Source organism: Sus scrofa, chromosome X, assembly GCF_000003025.6.
Source record: "Sus scrofa isolate TJ Tabasco breed Duroc chromosome X, Sscrofa11.1, whole genome shotgun sequence".
Lineage (NCBI taxonomy): Eukaryota > Metazoa > Chordata > Mammalia > Artiodactyla > Suidae > Sus > Sus scrofa.
This window is the reverse complement of record NC_010461.5, coordinates 39,939,538-39,956,654: the sequence shown is the minus strand read 5'-3', so window position 1 is coordinate 39,956,654 and position 17,117 is coordinate 39,939,538. Positions and strand designations below refer to the sequence as shown.

Genomic DNA, 17,117 nt, shown 5'->3' with positions numbered 1-17,117 from the left:
TCTTTTATAATTTAAACTCAAAAGTGCATAATAACTGCAGGGCTCAATATTCGAAACTACAATCTGCAAAACAATGTAAAGCACGATCCACTGTCAATTCATCTAAATACAAGCATTCTGACACATGAAATCACCTAGCATTTTACATATTATCCACATAAAACATCAGATCCCATTTATTTCTTCATTACTGTAACCAAAAGCAAATAGATTTTGGCTAAACTTTTCCAAATGTATTATCTTTGCAAACAATTTCACCAACACCCTATTACATGGGCAAAAATCACTCCAAACTAAATGCTCCTAAGTTTAAATATTTTGCTTAATCTTTTGGGAGGACAACTTTGACAGTAGTCAAGTAATTTTAAATAACATACTTTAAATACTCAGGTTGAAAAAAATTTTTTCAAGGCTTCAAATCATTTGAGAGCTAGTCGCTATTCATTTTTCCGGCGATAATTTCAATGAAGCCAATTAATACCTACATAGTCAGTTTAATTCAACTTTTGTCCACCGGTCAAAGGGACTGGGTTTACTGAAAAGGATTATTCCTGTTTAGCTTTCTGGTCATTTACCTGTGTTTGAAACCCCTTACACTTAAGTTACACTGAAACAGAAACAAAAGTATAATTTCAAATAAAAGGAATTAGTGACTCTCCTAAATCAAACTACAGATAAAAATTCGGGACAACTAAATTACAAAAAAAAAAAAAATCAACTTAAGAATATAACTCAAGGCTTTAGTCATTTCAAACTTCCTTCTCAATCGCAACAATAACGCCAGGTGTCAATTGCAAAGCTACTGATTTCAGCTGGGGAAGATAACGTCTAATGGATGCACCACCTATCCCGCACACTCCAAGTTTCACGGTCCCGATCAAGAAGCAAGCGTACAAGTATCACTTCGATCAGATTTTGGTCAAGAGACACAAACTGATGAACACAGATCGAGACTCCACTGCCTTTGTTCAATAGCTGACGGATGGGTAACTAAATGTGCTACAGGTTGATAAGCATTTACCAGGTTTCTGAATGCTGCTTTCAAGCCTGAGAAGGGTACAAGCATTCTGGATGCAAATAGTCTTGGGGAATTTTTATCAAACCTCACCGAGCTGCACACTCCGAAGGAGAGGCCTATTCATCGCTACTATTTATTTCCATGTTTACCTCTCCTCCCTCCCCCCAAACCCCCCCTTCACTTTCTCCTCCCACCCTGTCCCGCCATCTTGGGCCGATAGGAGCAGCCATTACTTAACTAAATGACAGTGCCAACAACTTTCCACACAAATAAACAGAGACTACACCCCGAATTCTCCCCGGCCTCCCCTGTCAGACGCGCAGGAAGCGAGGCTCCAGGAAGAAAACACGTTCACAAATAAGTGCAGGATTTCTGCCGCCCAAACACCCCGAAAGTAAACAAGTCACCTAACTTCAGGTAGAAGACAGACCCATCGAGAGGCATGTCAACAGCCCCATGCAAACTCTTCGCCGCCCTAACCTACGTGCAACTTCCCCCTTCTGGGAGCGGGGACACAAGAAAGCCCCCAACGGTGGGTTAACAGGGGACTTCACCAACAGCCTGCCTGGAGGAAAAGAATAAAAAATAAAAATAAATTAAAAAAAAAAAACCCACAGCAGGCAAGTAACTCGGAAATGTGGGGGAAATCTACACGCATTCACGAGCCCTTGACCCTAAACTGCCACCTCGGAGAGATCGTGGCTCGACTTTCCAAAAGCCCCCAAATAACAGGCTCTTTGGTCGACCCGGGGGGAGCTCGGCCCCGAAACGCTGCCGTCTCTGTTCCTCCAGCTACGAGAGGAGAGGGCGATTTCACAAGGGAGCGAGCGAGGGATCCGGGGGTGGGGGGGTGGGGGGAGAGCAGAGGCAGGAAATAGTTTTCCGGAAGCCCCTCGGCCATCGTTCGCGGCCACAATGAGCGCCGGCCGGGCCGCCGGGCCCGGGGCGAGCGGGGCGCCGGCCGCGTACACCGTGTCCGCGCTCCGGCCCGCGGCTGCCTTACCTTGCCCAGTAGGGCCTTCGTCCTGGCGCCATCTTCATGAAACCTCACGAACCCGAAGAGGCGGCTGTGGGGAGAGACACACACGCGGCCCGTTAAGGCTCCGCCGGCACCACCGACCCATCCCTGCCCGAGCCCGAGGCCCCAGCGGCGGCGATCACGGCACCGAGAGCGCCAAGCCGAGGTGCCCGCCCCGCCGCCGCCACTGCTACCGCGGCCAGAGGCGAGCCGCGCTCGGGCCTCCCCAGAGAGCGGCGCCAACCCGTCCGGAGCCGACCGGGCGGGTGACGGCGGCCCGTACCTGTCCAGTCCGCCGAGCGCCTCCCTCTCCTCGGCTGTCAGGCTCGGGGACGCCTCCTCGCTCTCGCCGCTCGCTTTTCCCGCCGCCATTTTCTTTTCCTCATCACCGAAAGCGGCGGCGGCAGCGGCGGCGGTAGCGAGCGACACTCCGCAGGATTTCATGGAAACGCAGCGAATTCACAACTCCAACGCCGACACCCCCCTCGCGGGCCGGGGCCCGCAACGACGCTCCCAATCTCCGCGCGGGACCGGCACACCAACTTTATCGCCGCCTCCTCCTCCGCCGCGGGCGGCAGCGACGAAAAATCCCAACGCGGCGGCGGTGAAGGTGGCGGCGGCAGGGGCTGCGGAGCCCCCGGGTCGGCAGCGACGGCGGCTCGGCTTGTAGGGTCACATCGCGGGGGCGGGCGAGGGGCAGCCACGGGCGGGGACGGCGGGGACGGCCGGAGCGCGCGGGGCTGAGGGACTCGGGGGGGATTCGTTGGAGACACAAACTTCCCCGGCACCAGCACAAAGTTGTTGTAATTGTGTCACACAGCGAACCCCACGCCGCCGCCGTGACCCCCCCCTCCCCGCCCGGCCAGCGCCGCCAATCGGCGGGGCCCGCTCGCCTCACGTGACCTTTGTTGACTCACGTCAGCCGTGGCTCCACTCAACTTGCTAGCTGCCCGAGCCCCGCCCACCGAGGCCGCCACCGACGGGGAGCGGGACGCACGCCAATTCCGGCCGGTGGTTGGCTGCTCGGCCCGTCTGTCGGGGCGAAGGGTTGGCACCGAGAGGGACTAGCTGGTTAGGTTGTGCCGGTTAAATACACTGGGGCAGAGAATGGAGGGTCCGGGCCGTGTCACCTCGGGAGTCGCGGCGGGCTCGGGAGGGGGAGGGGAGCGTTGGGGAAGGGCGAGGTCCGGCACCGCCCGCGGCGGGCGCGAGCAGTGAGCGAGGACGCCATGGACGGCCTCTGCCTGGCCGAGAGCCCCGGGCTGGGCCGGGATCGCGGCTCCAGCAGCATAGGCTCCGGGGGTCCCGGCCCCAGAGGGCCTGATAAGGGTCGCGTCGCCGGGAGGCGGTGCCTGGCCCCTGACCTCCGCCCTCCAAAGAAGGCGCACACTTTTGGCACCGCTGGAGATAATGGCCTCCGCGAGGAGTGCACTCGGGCAGCGACTGCCGGCCCCCGTGCTCCGCGCCTCGGGCGGCGCCTTAGGCCAGGCCTCCGCTGCCAGCCCCGATTCCCTCGCTCGCGCCGCAAGTGAAGGGAGAAAGGCCCCGTGATCCCCAGCCGGAGGGAATGAAGAGTCGCCCACGGGGGTCCGGCTCGCAGACCACGCTCCCCACCGCCGAAGGTCTGTTGGCGGCACTTTGGGGCCAAATTTTCGTGCTACCCGCGTTTTATCAGTAGTTCATTATAGTGTTGTAAGGAAAAGCGATGACGAAAAATTGTTAAAGCGACATCTCCAGAATGTTGGTTTGATCTCAGTGGGGCCCTCATGGAAGAGTTGGGGCTACTTGTAGACAGGCCTGAGAGAAGACATAATTCAGATCCTCATCGAAGCTTGCAGCCCAGAAAACCTTTTTCTGTCCACCGCCCCCCCCCCCCGCCCCATGTCTTTGGCAACAGTAACTTGTTCCGGCCATATGCAAATAAAAGTCACTAGTCTGCCTTTCTATCTACAGTATAATTGGGAGGAAAAGAAAACATGTGTTCGGTCCATTACGCTTTTCAAAAGACATTGAATAAGCTATGTCTCATATAACAGATCTGTTAGAGGGCACACCTCCAGTCATCAGGGATAGGACAAAATTAATGGACATATAAAGACAAGGTTTCCTTTATAAACATGGACTCTATATTTTCAACAATGTAACCAATAAGCGTGATATCTTTAACTTGTATTTCAAAATATAAGGAAGACAATTCAGTGCTGACTCAATAATCCTAGCAGTTTTTCAGTGAGAAGCTATGGAAATCCCAACTGGTTTTGCACACAAACACAGTTTTAAATAGTTCCCCTGAGACTAGTAACTAGACTAACAAACTATAGTTTTATATGGATTATATTTCATGTTTAATTACTTTCTCTGAAACGCCTCTCCCAGTCTTTATGCTAGTCCTTCCATTTTACTTGAATGAGTAAGTACAAGGCTGCATGTTTTTTACAGCTAAATTAATGCATGCATTAACTTTGTCAAAACAGATGACCTTCAAAGCCTGGGAGACTTTGACACCACTCTCTCCCCATCACCACCACACCACACACACTCTTAGACTTCCACAAGTAGAGAGAAATTCTGACAATTTTCCTGGAGCTGGTGGTTCTTGACTCAGGCCCTTTCCACGAATTTTCAGACTACCCACCTCCAGCCCCTCAAAACCTTCTTAGCAGCAGAATTGCATGGAGTGAGTGCGATGGGTGGGGTTGAGGTCTAGCAGACCTGGATGCAAATCATTACTCTGCACAGGCTGTGCATCCTTGGGAAAGTTATTTATCCTCTAAGCCAGAACTGGATGTCTAGTCCAACTACAGATATCCGTCCTCCATCATGAAGCATGAGACAATTTGTATGCAATAATATAGTCCTGATATCACTATACAGTTTTTTTAGATCTTGCACAGTTTATAATCTGTCAAGTAAATTTATGTAGGTAAAGTGCCAGGCACCTAATATGCATTCAAAGACCTCAAAAAAATAGGAACAGGAGTTCCTGTCATGGCTCAGTGGAAATGAATCCGACTAGCATCCATGGGGATGCAGGTTCGATCCTTGGCCTCGCTCAGTGGGTTAAGGATCCAGTGTTGCCGTCAGCTGTGGTATAGGCTGCAAACATGGCTCGGATCTCGCGTTGCTGTGGCAGTGGTGTAAGGCCAGTGTTCCCAGGCTAGAGGTAGCTGCGATTTGACCCCCAGCCTGGGACCCTCCATATGCTGCGAGTGTGGCCCTAAAAAAAAAAAAAAAGGAACAGAGTTCCTATTGTGGCTCAGCAGGTTAAAGACCCAACATAGTCTCAGGATTGAACCTGTATCCTCACAGAGATACAGATACAGGTTCAATCCCTGGTCTTGCTCAGTGGGTCAAGGATCCGGCATTGCTGCAAGCTGCTGGTGTAGGTCACAGATGCGGCTCAGATCGAGTGTTTCTGTGGCTGCAGCTTCCGCTTGCAGCTGCAGCTCCAATTCAACTCCTAGCCCGGGAACTTCCATATGCCGCAGGTGCGGGCCTAAAAATAAATAATTCATTCATTAAGAAAGTTAATCACCACTCTACCAATGACTTCCTCTTTATCTATCCCTCCCCTATGGAAAAGCCCAACACATGGGCAGTTCTAATCTACTTTTTATTGGGGGCATATAACCCAACATTACCACATCTCTATTCTAAAATTAAACCTTATATCATTGTAGTACTGATTCTTGTTTCATAATTATAACTTAATACATTAGGAGGTGGGGAGAGTAATTTGAATTTACCAAGTTGATATAACTAATATATGCATAGATAAATCAATGTTTTAAAATTATATGAAATTTGTATCATGCCGAGTTGGATTATGGACTAATCAGTGCATCATTTGTAGCCGCATTGTATTAATACTAATGTAAGTACCATTGATTAATATCAGAGGAGAAACCCACTCAATTATAGGAAAATGAATTTAACTTCCTTTCCAACAACTACTTAACCTGAACTCTTAAAGGATACATAGTTCTTTTACAATGTTAGTGCCACATAAGCTATAAGAAGTCACGTAATAGAGCCATGATTTATCTAGTCTTATATAGAACTATACTTATGCTTTAAATCAGGTTCAAAAATAAACTGAGTTTTTCCCACACTTACTGATGTCATAAAGATTATCCAACTGATGTCCAAACACGTTGATGACAAAAATAAATATAGGGTTAGAGTTCCGGAGAGGTAGCCAAGTACAGACAGATCTTCATCTATTACAAAAACTTTAGTTGTCAAAATAGTTTCCGGACTTCTTCTGAGAGAAGCCTTGACTCCCAAACCACCATGAGCCTAGATGTCCAGCTTTACCAAGCTGTAAGGAGGCACCTCAAATCCTACCCGCCGCCACCACACTGGGGAGCCTGGACTTCCGTCCCCACCTAGCAGTAATGAGGCATCAGTCTCCTTCCTTGCTGAGTTGGTGTCAGAGGAGGCCTACTGGAGAGTCAGAAATTTCACCCCTGCACAGTGATTACAAGGCTACCACTCTCATGGCATCAGTGGAAGCAATGTGACCAACAGTAAAGAGGCACTCCTATACCTCCAAGTATAGGGGCATCAATGGAGGCCTAGAGGGAAGCCAGAACTTCCATTCACACTCAGCAATAACAAGAACACCCCCCACCTCCACCACCGTCAACCAAGTTTAAGTGGAGAACCTGGACTTCCACTCCTACCTGGCAGTAACAAGGCAGTGCTTTCCCTTACCCAACAGAGTGAGTCAGAAGAGACCTGCGAAAGCAGAATATTTAGATAAGATTCAGAGTCTTATAACAGAATACCCAAATGGCCAGGTTTCTCTCATACCAAGAACCAGAATAATCCCAACATTAATTAGAAAGGACAATCAACAGATGTGAATGTTAAGGTGAACCAGATGTTCACATTATCTGACAATGACTATAAAGCAACCATAAAAATGTTTCAGTGAGCAATTATCAATTCATTCAAAACAAATGAGAAACGCAAAGGTCTTAACGGAGAAATAGGAAATTTCAGCAAAGAAATAGAAGATACAGGATTTCCCTGGTGGCTCAGTGGATTAAGGATCCAGATCTGCCACTGCTGTGGCTCGGGTAGCCACTGCGGCACAGGTTCGATCCCTGTCCCAGAAACTTCTGCGTGCTGCAGGCTTGGCCAAAAAAATAAAAGACGTAGAAGATATAAAGAGAAACCAAATGGAAATTTTAGAACTGAAAAATATAATAAGCAGGACTTCCTGTTGTGATACAGTGAATTAATGATCCAGCTCAACTCTGTGGTGTTGATGGTTCAAAACCCAGCCCAGCGCAGTGGGTTAAGGGTCTGGCATTGCCACAGCTGTGGCATAGGTTGCACATGTGACTCAGATTTGATCCCTGGCCCAGAACTTCCATATGCTGCAGGTGCATCCGAAAAAGAAAAGAGAAAAATATAACAACCAGGAGTTCCCATCATGGCTCAGCAGTCAATGAACCTGACTGGTATCCATGAGGACGCGGGTTCGATCCCTGGCCTCACTCAGTGGGTTAAGGATATTGCGTTGCCCTGAGCTGTGGTCTGGTTCACAGATGCAGCTTGGATCCAGCGTGGCTGTGGCTGTGGTGCAGGCCAGCAGTTGCAGTTCCAATTCAACCCCTAGCCTGGGAACTTCCATATGCTGCTGGCGCGGCCCTGCAAAGACAAAAAATTGTGTGTGTGTGTGTGTAGTAACCAAAATCCAAAATTCAATGTATATGGGCTTATCATCAGAATGAAGTGGGTAGAGGAAAGAATCAGAGAACTTCAAGACAGAACAATAGAAATTACCCAATGTGAACAAGAGAAAAAAAAGGTAATAATAATAAACAGAGCCTCAGAGATCTATGGGAAGATAACAAGGAACATAACATCTGTGTCATCAGAGTCCCAGAAGGAAAGAAGAAATAGGTCAGGGCCTGAAAGTTATGCAAAGAAATAATGGCTGAAAACTTTCCAAGTTGACACAGTTCCTGTCCTGAACTCTTGGAGAGTTGTATAAAAAAATTCTATACCATAAAATAGAATGACAAGTGCTATAAGCTTTGCCCAAATTTCTGCGGAGGCTCATAGAAGAGGCATCTTTATAAGCCTAGAGGTACCAGGTAAAGCTCCTAGAGAATAAAAGATGGATTGTTGGGAGCTTGGGGGTAGGTACAGGGGTGGATATCTTCCTGGCAGAGGCAGCAACAGATCTGCAAAAGCGCAGAAGCTAAGAATATGAGAGTTCTGATAAAGTCAAGAAGTTGAGTATGGCTGTGACCAAAAGGAAAGAATTGGGAGTTGAAGTTGGAAAATTAGGCAGAACCATGAAGAGTCTAGTAACAGCTTACTAAAGAATCATACCAATGTTTATATTATGATTTTAAGCACAGAAACAGTAAGGTTGCTTATTGGTATTAGTGCTGCTGCATTCAACAGAAGATTTCTTTTCACCTAACCTCACCAGCTGGCACCAAGCTCAAAGAATATTGACTTGCTCGCTGGTCTTGCCCTTTTGCTAGACCAGGGGCCCGAAAACCATCATCTACAGGCCAAAGCCAGCCCACCACCTGTATTTGTACAGCCATTTCATCACACATTAAAATTACGTGAAATTCAAATTTTGGTGTGTGTAAGTAAAGGTGTATTGGAACACAGTCATGGTCATTCATTTATGTATCATCTATGGCCACTTTCACAAAGCAACCCAGAGTTGAATAGATGCAACAGAGAATGTAGGTGGTGCTCTCATCTCTTCACACTGCTGCTTCGTGCCTCAAAAATCACAATGATGCTGTTATAACCTGGCGGTGTTTCAAGAACCACAGATACAATATCATGACATTTTTTTTTATTACCGGTATATACCTATCATGTCAACACCGGAAAAAAGAGCTTTAAAAAGGACTTCATATGTCATGCTTTTTAAGGCACCGTGTAGACTACTTTGTTATCAAATTCAATAGCCAAGCATTTATGATATAATAAGTATAGTTTTGCTAAAAGAATGTGTCAACATTGTCAGACCACACTCTTCACAATATTCCCAACTAACAGAAAAGCAACTGTGAGAACAATTAGAGAGTTTAAAACAGACTATTTTCTCACAGCAGAATTTCTTCACAAAAATAAAAAACGAATATGAGGCTGCACCCAAAGTAATCTTCTGAGTGGCTCATTTCTTAGGCAAATAAGGAAAGCTGTTTCATTAAATTATGTTGGATTGCAATAGCCAAAGTAATGTGTCCAGAGAAAATAAATTTAAGACTATTTCAGCTAGAATAGTTGTGTGAAGAGTTGAGGGTATTGGGAGCAACATCAATAGTCATTTAAAAAACAAAGCAGGAGTTCCTACTGTGGCTTAGTGGGTTAAGAATCTGACTAGTATCCATGGGGATTTGGGTTCGATCCCTGAGCTCGCTCAGTGGGTTAAGGATCCAGCATTGCCGCAAGCTGCAGCATAAGTTGAAGATGTGGCTCGGATCTGGCGTGGCTGTGGCTGTGGTGTAGGCCAGCAGCTGCAGCTCCGATTTAACTCCTAGCCTGGGAACTTCCATATGCAGTGGGTGCGGCCCTAAAAAACAAAAACAAAAACGCAAAGCAATTCCTGGCTCTTCATGAGTTAACAGGTAATACTGCTATTACTCAGTTGTTCATTTGAAGAGTCAAAGCCTTGTTTGAAATAACTAAAGAATTAGCTTCTGTGCATAGTCTGCATGGAACAACTACAAGGGGAAAATATTTTCAAAGAAGCTAAAAATTACTGATTCCATATAACATGAAGAGGAACCTGCCAAGATGTGTTATAAGCTATAGTAGAAAAAATATATGTAAAACAGAGAAATGCTTATTTGAACGGAAAACAAAACTTATGAAAATGTAAGGTGTAAATAACTATTAAAAATAATAATAATAATAAAAACTATTAAAATAATAATAAAAAGAAAATGTAAGGTGTTTAAACCCTTATGGCTATTTATTGTATTATTCACTAATAATTACTTTGTGGTAGCATTTGAACTCATCATGTGTTATTGAACCAGTCACTTCATGCATTCGCATGGCTTTAACCATCACTTCTGTGAATTTTTATCAGAAATAGAAATTGAATATCCTGACTAGTTCTATCACGCACAGTTCAATTGTGATTCTTTTCAGCTCAAGAACAAAACTGAAAATTATTGAATGAGAACAGTCTTCAACCACTATCATCAAACTATGAATGGCTTTGGAAATTAGCTTTTGTGGGAGACCTGATAATATGTCTTAATGAATTTCACCAATTCCAAGGTAAAACAACAGTTATACATGAAACTTATACTTCAGTGAAATCATTTTGATGATGAATAGCATTGCTTGAATTGCAAGTACTGTCAAGCCACTGTGTACACTTCCATGCTATGAAAAGTTAAAATAAGAAGCATATTATCCATTCTGATACAGATTTGCAACAGATACATTTTCTAAGCTCAAACTACAATTCCAAGCAACATTTTTTTAGGCCTCAAGGCAGGGCAAAGGAAGTTTCTATCTTTCAAAATTCATTTAACTGTTCAATTGAAGAGTTCCTACCTAACCATCAATTGAAAATGATTAATCTGCAATGTAGTGACATACTGAAATGCAAATATCAAACGAATCTAATAGAATTCTATAAATGCCTTCCATGCAATGAATATGCTCAATTAAAATCACATACACATGGATTGGTGTCAGTGTTTGGCAGGGCCTGTGTGGAAAGACATTCTCAAAAATAAAATACATAAAATCCTCTTACAGATCAGCATTAACAGATGAACATTTGCAAACTAATCTGATGATAGGGAATTTTGAACTTTAATTAAGCAAATAAATATATATTCCAAAAACAAAGACTCCTATTCTTTGCATTAGTAGACCTGTATTAACAAAAAAAATACTCAGTCATTACTATTATATTTTAAATGTCATCAATAAAATATTTGCGAAAACTTGTTTTCTCTCTTGTTTTATTTATTTATTTCTTTGTATTTTTGTCTTTTCTAGGGCCACACCCGAGGCATACGGAGGTTCCCAGGCTAGGTAGGGGTTGAATCAGAGCTACAGCTGCCGGCCTACACCACAGCCACGGCAATGCCAGATCCGAGCCGCCTCTGCGACCTACACCCCAGCTCACGGCAATGCCAGATCCTTAACCCACTGAGCAAGGCCAGGGATCAAACCTGCAACCTCTTGGTCCCTAGTCTGATTCGTTAACCACTGAGCCACGACGGGAACTCCTCTCTCTTGTTTTAAAAGTACCTACATAATATCTTTAACTTTGCCTCCTGACCTTCACAGTCTAAAATATTGATTATAGGAGTTTGTGTTGTGGCGCAGCAGAAACGAATCCGATCCCTGGCCTTGATCAGTGGGTTAAGGATCTGGCAGTGCTGCGAGCTGTGGTGTAGGCTGGCGGCTGCAGCTCCAATTCCACCCTTAGCCTGGGAACCTCCATATGCCGTGGGTGTGGCCCTCAAAAAAAAAAAAAAATGGACCGGAAAAAAAAAAAGGTAAATTCAGACCCTGTGTACATTGGTGTGCCCTCTGGCTACAAACTTGAGATGGAGATTCTTCTGCTATTACTTCCATCGACGAATGGTGGATCCAAGTGTAAGTGGCTCACTAATCACCTGTAGACAGATATTGAGGCCATAGAAACCCTTGTCTTTTTCTTATTTTTCCTTATTTATTTATGTATTTATTTTGGCCATGCCTACAGCATGTAGAAGTTCCGGGGCCAGGAATCAAACCTGCACCACAGCAGCAGTCTGAGCCACAGCAATGACAATGCTGGATTCTTAAGCCACTGAGCCCCAAGGGAACTCCAGAAACCCTTGTCTTATTTCAGGGTAAGGAGAATAATCAGCCCAGAGCTAGAGGAAGAGCACAGCATCTAGAAAAGCAAATGGAGGAAGTGAGAACTCTTCTCTGTCAGGAGGATCCAGGAGAAAATAGAAACCTGTTAGCATCCTTAAAGCTTCTGCAAAAAAAGAAGCAGAAAGAATGAAGAGGTGGGACCTAAGAAGATCCAACAGGATGAGATGAAAGACAAACAGGGTAAGGAAAATGAACAAGTACTCTAAAAAGGCAGGACCAAAATTAAAGTACACATTGGAGGCAGTAAAGAGGAAAATTTACCTGGCAGAAAATTGAAATTTCTGTCAAGAACAAAACTGATGCTAAGAAATTAAATGGAGTCTAAAAAGACAGTGACCATGAGGGGATAGCTATGGAGACAGAATGGAGAAAATGGAGAAGCAACATATGGATAACTTGCATTCTTAAAAGAGAAACAAAGGCAAATGGAAGAGCCATGATTAAAATAAAGCAGAAATTTTCTCTTTTGAAGAGCAAAGTATGTTGATTGAAAGAGCCTACTATGTTCTAGGCAGAGTCAATAAAAGGGGACACACAATTGGACACCTCATGGCAAAATTTTAAGTGGCCATATGAACAGGTCTATAATTGTTTAGGCAAAAAATGAAACCAGATTGCCCAGATAGGAACAAACATCGCCCTGTGTGACTTCTCATATCTAGAGTGATATTCATCTGAGTTGTTTTTCAGGTGTAAAGATGTCAGAAGAACACTGTCTACTATTTAAGGGGTCATACAATATAACACTTTCTTGAAAAAAATTGGTTTACAATATTTTTTCAACCAACTGAGAGATGAAGTTAAAAAAAAACAAAAAGCTCAAGAATGGGGACGTCATGAAGGGAAGCATTGTCAAGCCAAAATAGAAATGTACCTAAATAATTGCATCCTATTTAATTATAATGCAAAATCTAAATTTCAATATTTTTCTCCAAGTAGGCTCAGAATTTTTTAAAGAGGAAAAATGTATCCGAACCTTAAAACCTGAGTTAACATTTTCATGGGTTAGAATGGGGAAGGAGCTGAAGATAAAATGTGCTACATTCTATATCTCTAAAGTGTGATTCACTCTGGACCCAGTGATAGGGATAGAGCAGGATGATTAAATAGTCAGTTTAGGCGTTCCAGTCCTAGCTCAGTGGTAACAAACCCGACGAGTATTCACGAGGACGTGGGTTCAACCCCTGGCCTCACTCAGTGGGTGAAGGATCTAGCGTTGCTGTGAGCTGTGGCATAGGTCACAGATGAAACAGATCTGGCGTTGCTGTGGCTGTGACATAGGCTGCTGCAGCTCCAATTTGACCCCTAGCCTGGGAACTTCCACAGGCCGTGCGTGCAGTCGTGGAAAGCAAAAGCAAAGCAAAGAATTCAGTAACCTGGCAACAAACAATCTACACTACCTTGAAGGAAGGCCAGGTGCATCCAAGCACCAGACACTCTCAAGCGACAAACCCTGATAGTTAAAACACAAGACAGTAGATGGGGAGTCTGAATCTTGCTACATGAAATCAGGAAGTTCGCAGTCCTTGAAGAGTAGCATTTCTGCATGTAGCCAAGACAGAAATATAGGTGAAAGGGGAAAAAACTAGGTAAAAAGGGACCTTATATGGAAACCTAAGATGCATGACTACATTTTAGTATACGTTACCACTCTTTTGCTAATACCCATGTGACAAATGGCACGTGACAGTCCCAGTTAAACCATATGAGACTAATGATGTAAGCCTTGAAATCTATCCCAAAATGAGGAAGAAGGAGATCTTCTCTCCTTACCACTTTTTCTTTTTTGCTTTCTTTTTTGCTTTTTAGGGCCCCTCCGGAGGCATATGGAGGTTCCCAGGCTCGAGATCGAATTGGAGCTGCAGCTGCCAACCTACACCACAGCCACAGCAACGCAGGATCCGAGCCATATCTCCAACCTACACTGCAGCTCACGGCAACACCAGATCCCTAACCCACTGAGCAAGGCCCGGGATCGAACCCACATCCTCATGGATACTAGTCAGGTTCATTACCACTGAGCTACAGCAGGAACTCCCTCCCCACTTTTTCTTTGATTATAAAAATGTAGCCCTCTTTGTCCTTGGGGGCTGCTGCATTCCTTTGCCAGCCTGCTTGCATCTCTCACAGGCATTTTATACTAATAAACTCACTCTTTGCCTGCTACTTTGCCTCACGCTGAATTCTTTCTGCGACAAGACAAAAGAACCCAAGCTTCAGTTAAGTCCTGACACAAGGCAAGCAATTTCAATTAGAAGACGGTGGGTTCAAGTTCCAATCTGAGTTTTGGCTGGGTTCAAGGTCCACCCGAGAAGGAGCGTGGTTTCACCAGCAATTAGATAAAAATTAATTTAAAGAACAACTGAAAGGTCCATGCCAAGTTATTTTACTGTATTGGCGTTCTCGTCGTGGCACAGCGGAAACGAATCCGACTAGGAACCATGAGGTTGTGGGTTCGATTCCTGGCCTCGCTCAGGGAGTTAAGGGTCTGGCATTGCCATGAGCTGTGGTGTAGGTCACAGACTCGGCTCAGATCCCGCGTTGCTGTGGCTGTGGTGTAGGCTGGCGGCTACAGCTCCGATTAGACCCCTAGCCTGGGAACCTCCATATGCCATGGATGCGGCCCTAAAAACACGAAAAAAAAAAAAAAATCTTTATCAATTCAGGAAACAGGCGTAGTAAAAAGTACAAGTTTTGGAGTTTCTGTTGTGGTGCAGCGGAAACGAATATTACTAGGAACCATGAGGTTGTGGGTTCGATCCCTGACCTCGCTTAGTGGGTCAGTGGATCTGGCTTTGCGGTGAACTGTGGAGTGGGTCGGGGATCCCATTCCTCCAGGTAACTGCTTTCATTTCAATTAATAAATAAAGTTAAAACAGTGGAGAAGATAAAAACAAAACTGAAAATCAAGAAAACGGCAGCGAAATGTCAGTAAATAAGTCATAGAACAAAATGGCATAAAACCAAAGATTTCGGAATTTTAAAATGTAAATCCCCTATTAAAAGACTTGGTTGAGTAAGAGAGATTAAGTATAATCTAGTCACAGGAGACATACTATTTTAAAAATGACATAACATGTTACAAAGTAAAAAACAGGCAAAGATATATTAGATAAATGCAGACCAAAAAAAGGAAGGGGGAGTTGGTAATATTATTAAATCAAGACAAAAAGCATTAATCAGGCAAAGAGAGCTAATTTTTTTTTTTCTTTGGCTGCCCTGAGGCATATGGATTTCCCAGGCCAGGCTATCAAATCTGAGCCTCAGTTGCAATCTATACCACAGCTGTGGCAATGCCAGATCTTTAACCCGTTGTGCCAGGCTGAGAATCGAACCTGTGTTCTTGCCCCAGCAGAGACACTGTCAATCCCATTGTGCCACAGTGGGAACTCCAAGAGTTAATTTTATACTAGTAAAAGGATACAAATAAAATTCTCAGTGTCTTGACCTTCAATGCCAGACTATCATACTATCAAAATATATAAGAAAGGAGTTCCCTCGGGGCTCAGGGGGCTAAAGATTTGGCATTGTCACTGCTGTAGCTTGAGTTGCTGCTGTGGCACAGGTTTGACCCCTGGCCCTGGAACTCCCACATACCATGGGCATGGCCAAAACAAACAAATACAAAATATACACATATATGTTATTAGAAATTGCATTAGTCAAGGTTCTCCAGACAAACAAAACTAGCAGAGAGAGATTTATTTGAAGGAATTGGCTCATGTCATCGCATGCGGACTGGCAAGTCCAAGATCTGTAGATCTGTAGGGGGGCCAACAGGCTAGAAACTCGGATAAGAGCTGATATTGCAGACTTGAGTCCAAGATCTGCGGGACAGGCCAGAAGCCTGCAAACTCAGGCAGAGTTTCTATACTGCAGTCTTGAGACAAAATTGCTTCTTCTTTGGGAAACCACAGTCTTTGCTCTTAAGGCCTTCCCCTCATTGGATGAGGCTCCCCCACAAAATGGAGATAATCTGCTTTAGCTGAAGTCAGTTGACAAATCTTAATCCCATCCACAAATACCTTCACAGCAACATCTAGCCTAGTGTTTGACCAAACAAATGTGCACAACAGCCTAGCCAAGTTAACATTTCATCCCAGAAATATAGAGAGAAATTGACCCACAGACAATAGCAATATGAGACTAACATACCTCTTAGTTAATGGGCATATCAAGCAGATCGAAAAATAAATACGGGAGTTCCCGCTGTGGCACACTGGGTTAAGGATCTGTCCTTGTCTCTGCAGTGGCTCTGGCTGCCGCTGAAGCGCAGGTTCGATCCCTGGCCCAGCGAAGTGGGTCAAGAATCCAGTGTTGCCACAGCTATGGCTTAGGTCGCAGCTGCAGCTCGGATTCAACCCCTGGGCCCAGGAACTTCCATATGCTGCACATGTGGCCAAAAAATAAAAATTAAATAAATAGATAAAGGAGATCCTGTTGTGGTGCCACAACAGCAGCATCTCGGGAGTGCTGGGACACCAGTTCAATCCCAGCCCAGCCCAGTGGGTTAAGTATCCAGCATTGCTGCAGCTGCGCCTAAAGTAAGGACTGCCGCTTGGATCGGATCCCTTGGCCCAGGAACACCATATGCCATGGGGAGGCCACAAATGAAAAAAATAAATAAGAAATAAGAATATAAGGAATATGAATACTATTCAAATATACATTATGGATTACATAGAAACTATATGTGAATCGTTTCTTATATTTTCTTATATTATAAATTATATATAGAAGTTCCCATGGTGGCTCAGTGGTAACGAAACCGACTAGTATCCATGAGGATACAGGTTCAATCCCTGACTTCGCTCAGCGGGTTAAGGATCCGGTGTTGCTGTGAGCTGTGGTGTAGGTCCCAGACACGGTTTGGATCCTGCATTACTGTGACTGTTGCATGAGGATACGGGTTCAATCCCGCAGGTGTGGCCCTAAAAAGACAAAACAAAACAAAAAATTTGTATATGAATAAGAACTGTGGTAGCAATCTAAAAAACAAGTCATGTTGGGTTCATATCTCATACTTTGCACCAGAATATATTCCACATAGATCAAATATTTAAATGTTTAAATTGAAACCATGAAAGTACTTGGAGAGCCATGGTAGACTTTTTAGTATAATCTTAGGGTGTGGAAAGCCTTTTTGAAAATGACATCGAACCCAAGAGTCATAAAAATAAAAACATACATACATAA

At 44.6% G+C, this 17,117-nt stretch overlaps 1 protein-coding gene across 8 annotated transcripts in view; it reads right to left on the bottom strand.

Moving 5' to 3' along the window:
• Positions 1–2,891, bottom strand: part of KDM6A (lysine demethylase 6A) — a 200,434-nt gene extending 197,543 nt beyond the window's left edge. For 7 of the 8 annotated variants that reach the window (XR_002340583.1, XM_021079778.1, XM_021079779.1 and 4 more), the window contains exons 1-2: positions 2,320–2,891; positions 2,022–2,085 (exon numbers count right to left, since the gene is read on the bottom strand). Coding sequence is in view for 7 of the 8 variants with exons in the window: in XM_021079778.1 (XP_020935437.1) it covers positions 2,022–2,085; positions 2,320–2,480 (225 nt within the window). In the remaining variant the exon portion in view is untranslated. The remainder of the gene's footprint in view (positions 1–2,021; positions 2,086–2,319) is intronic. The other variant, XM_021079781.1, reaches the window with a different exon arrangement.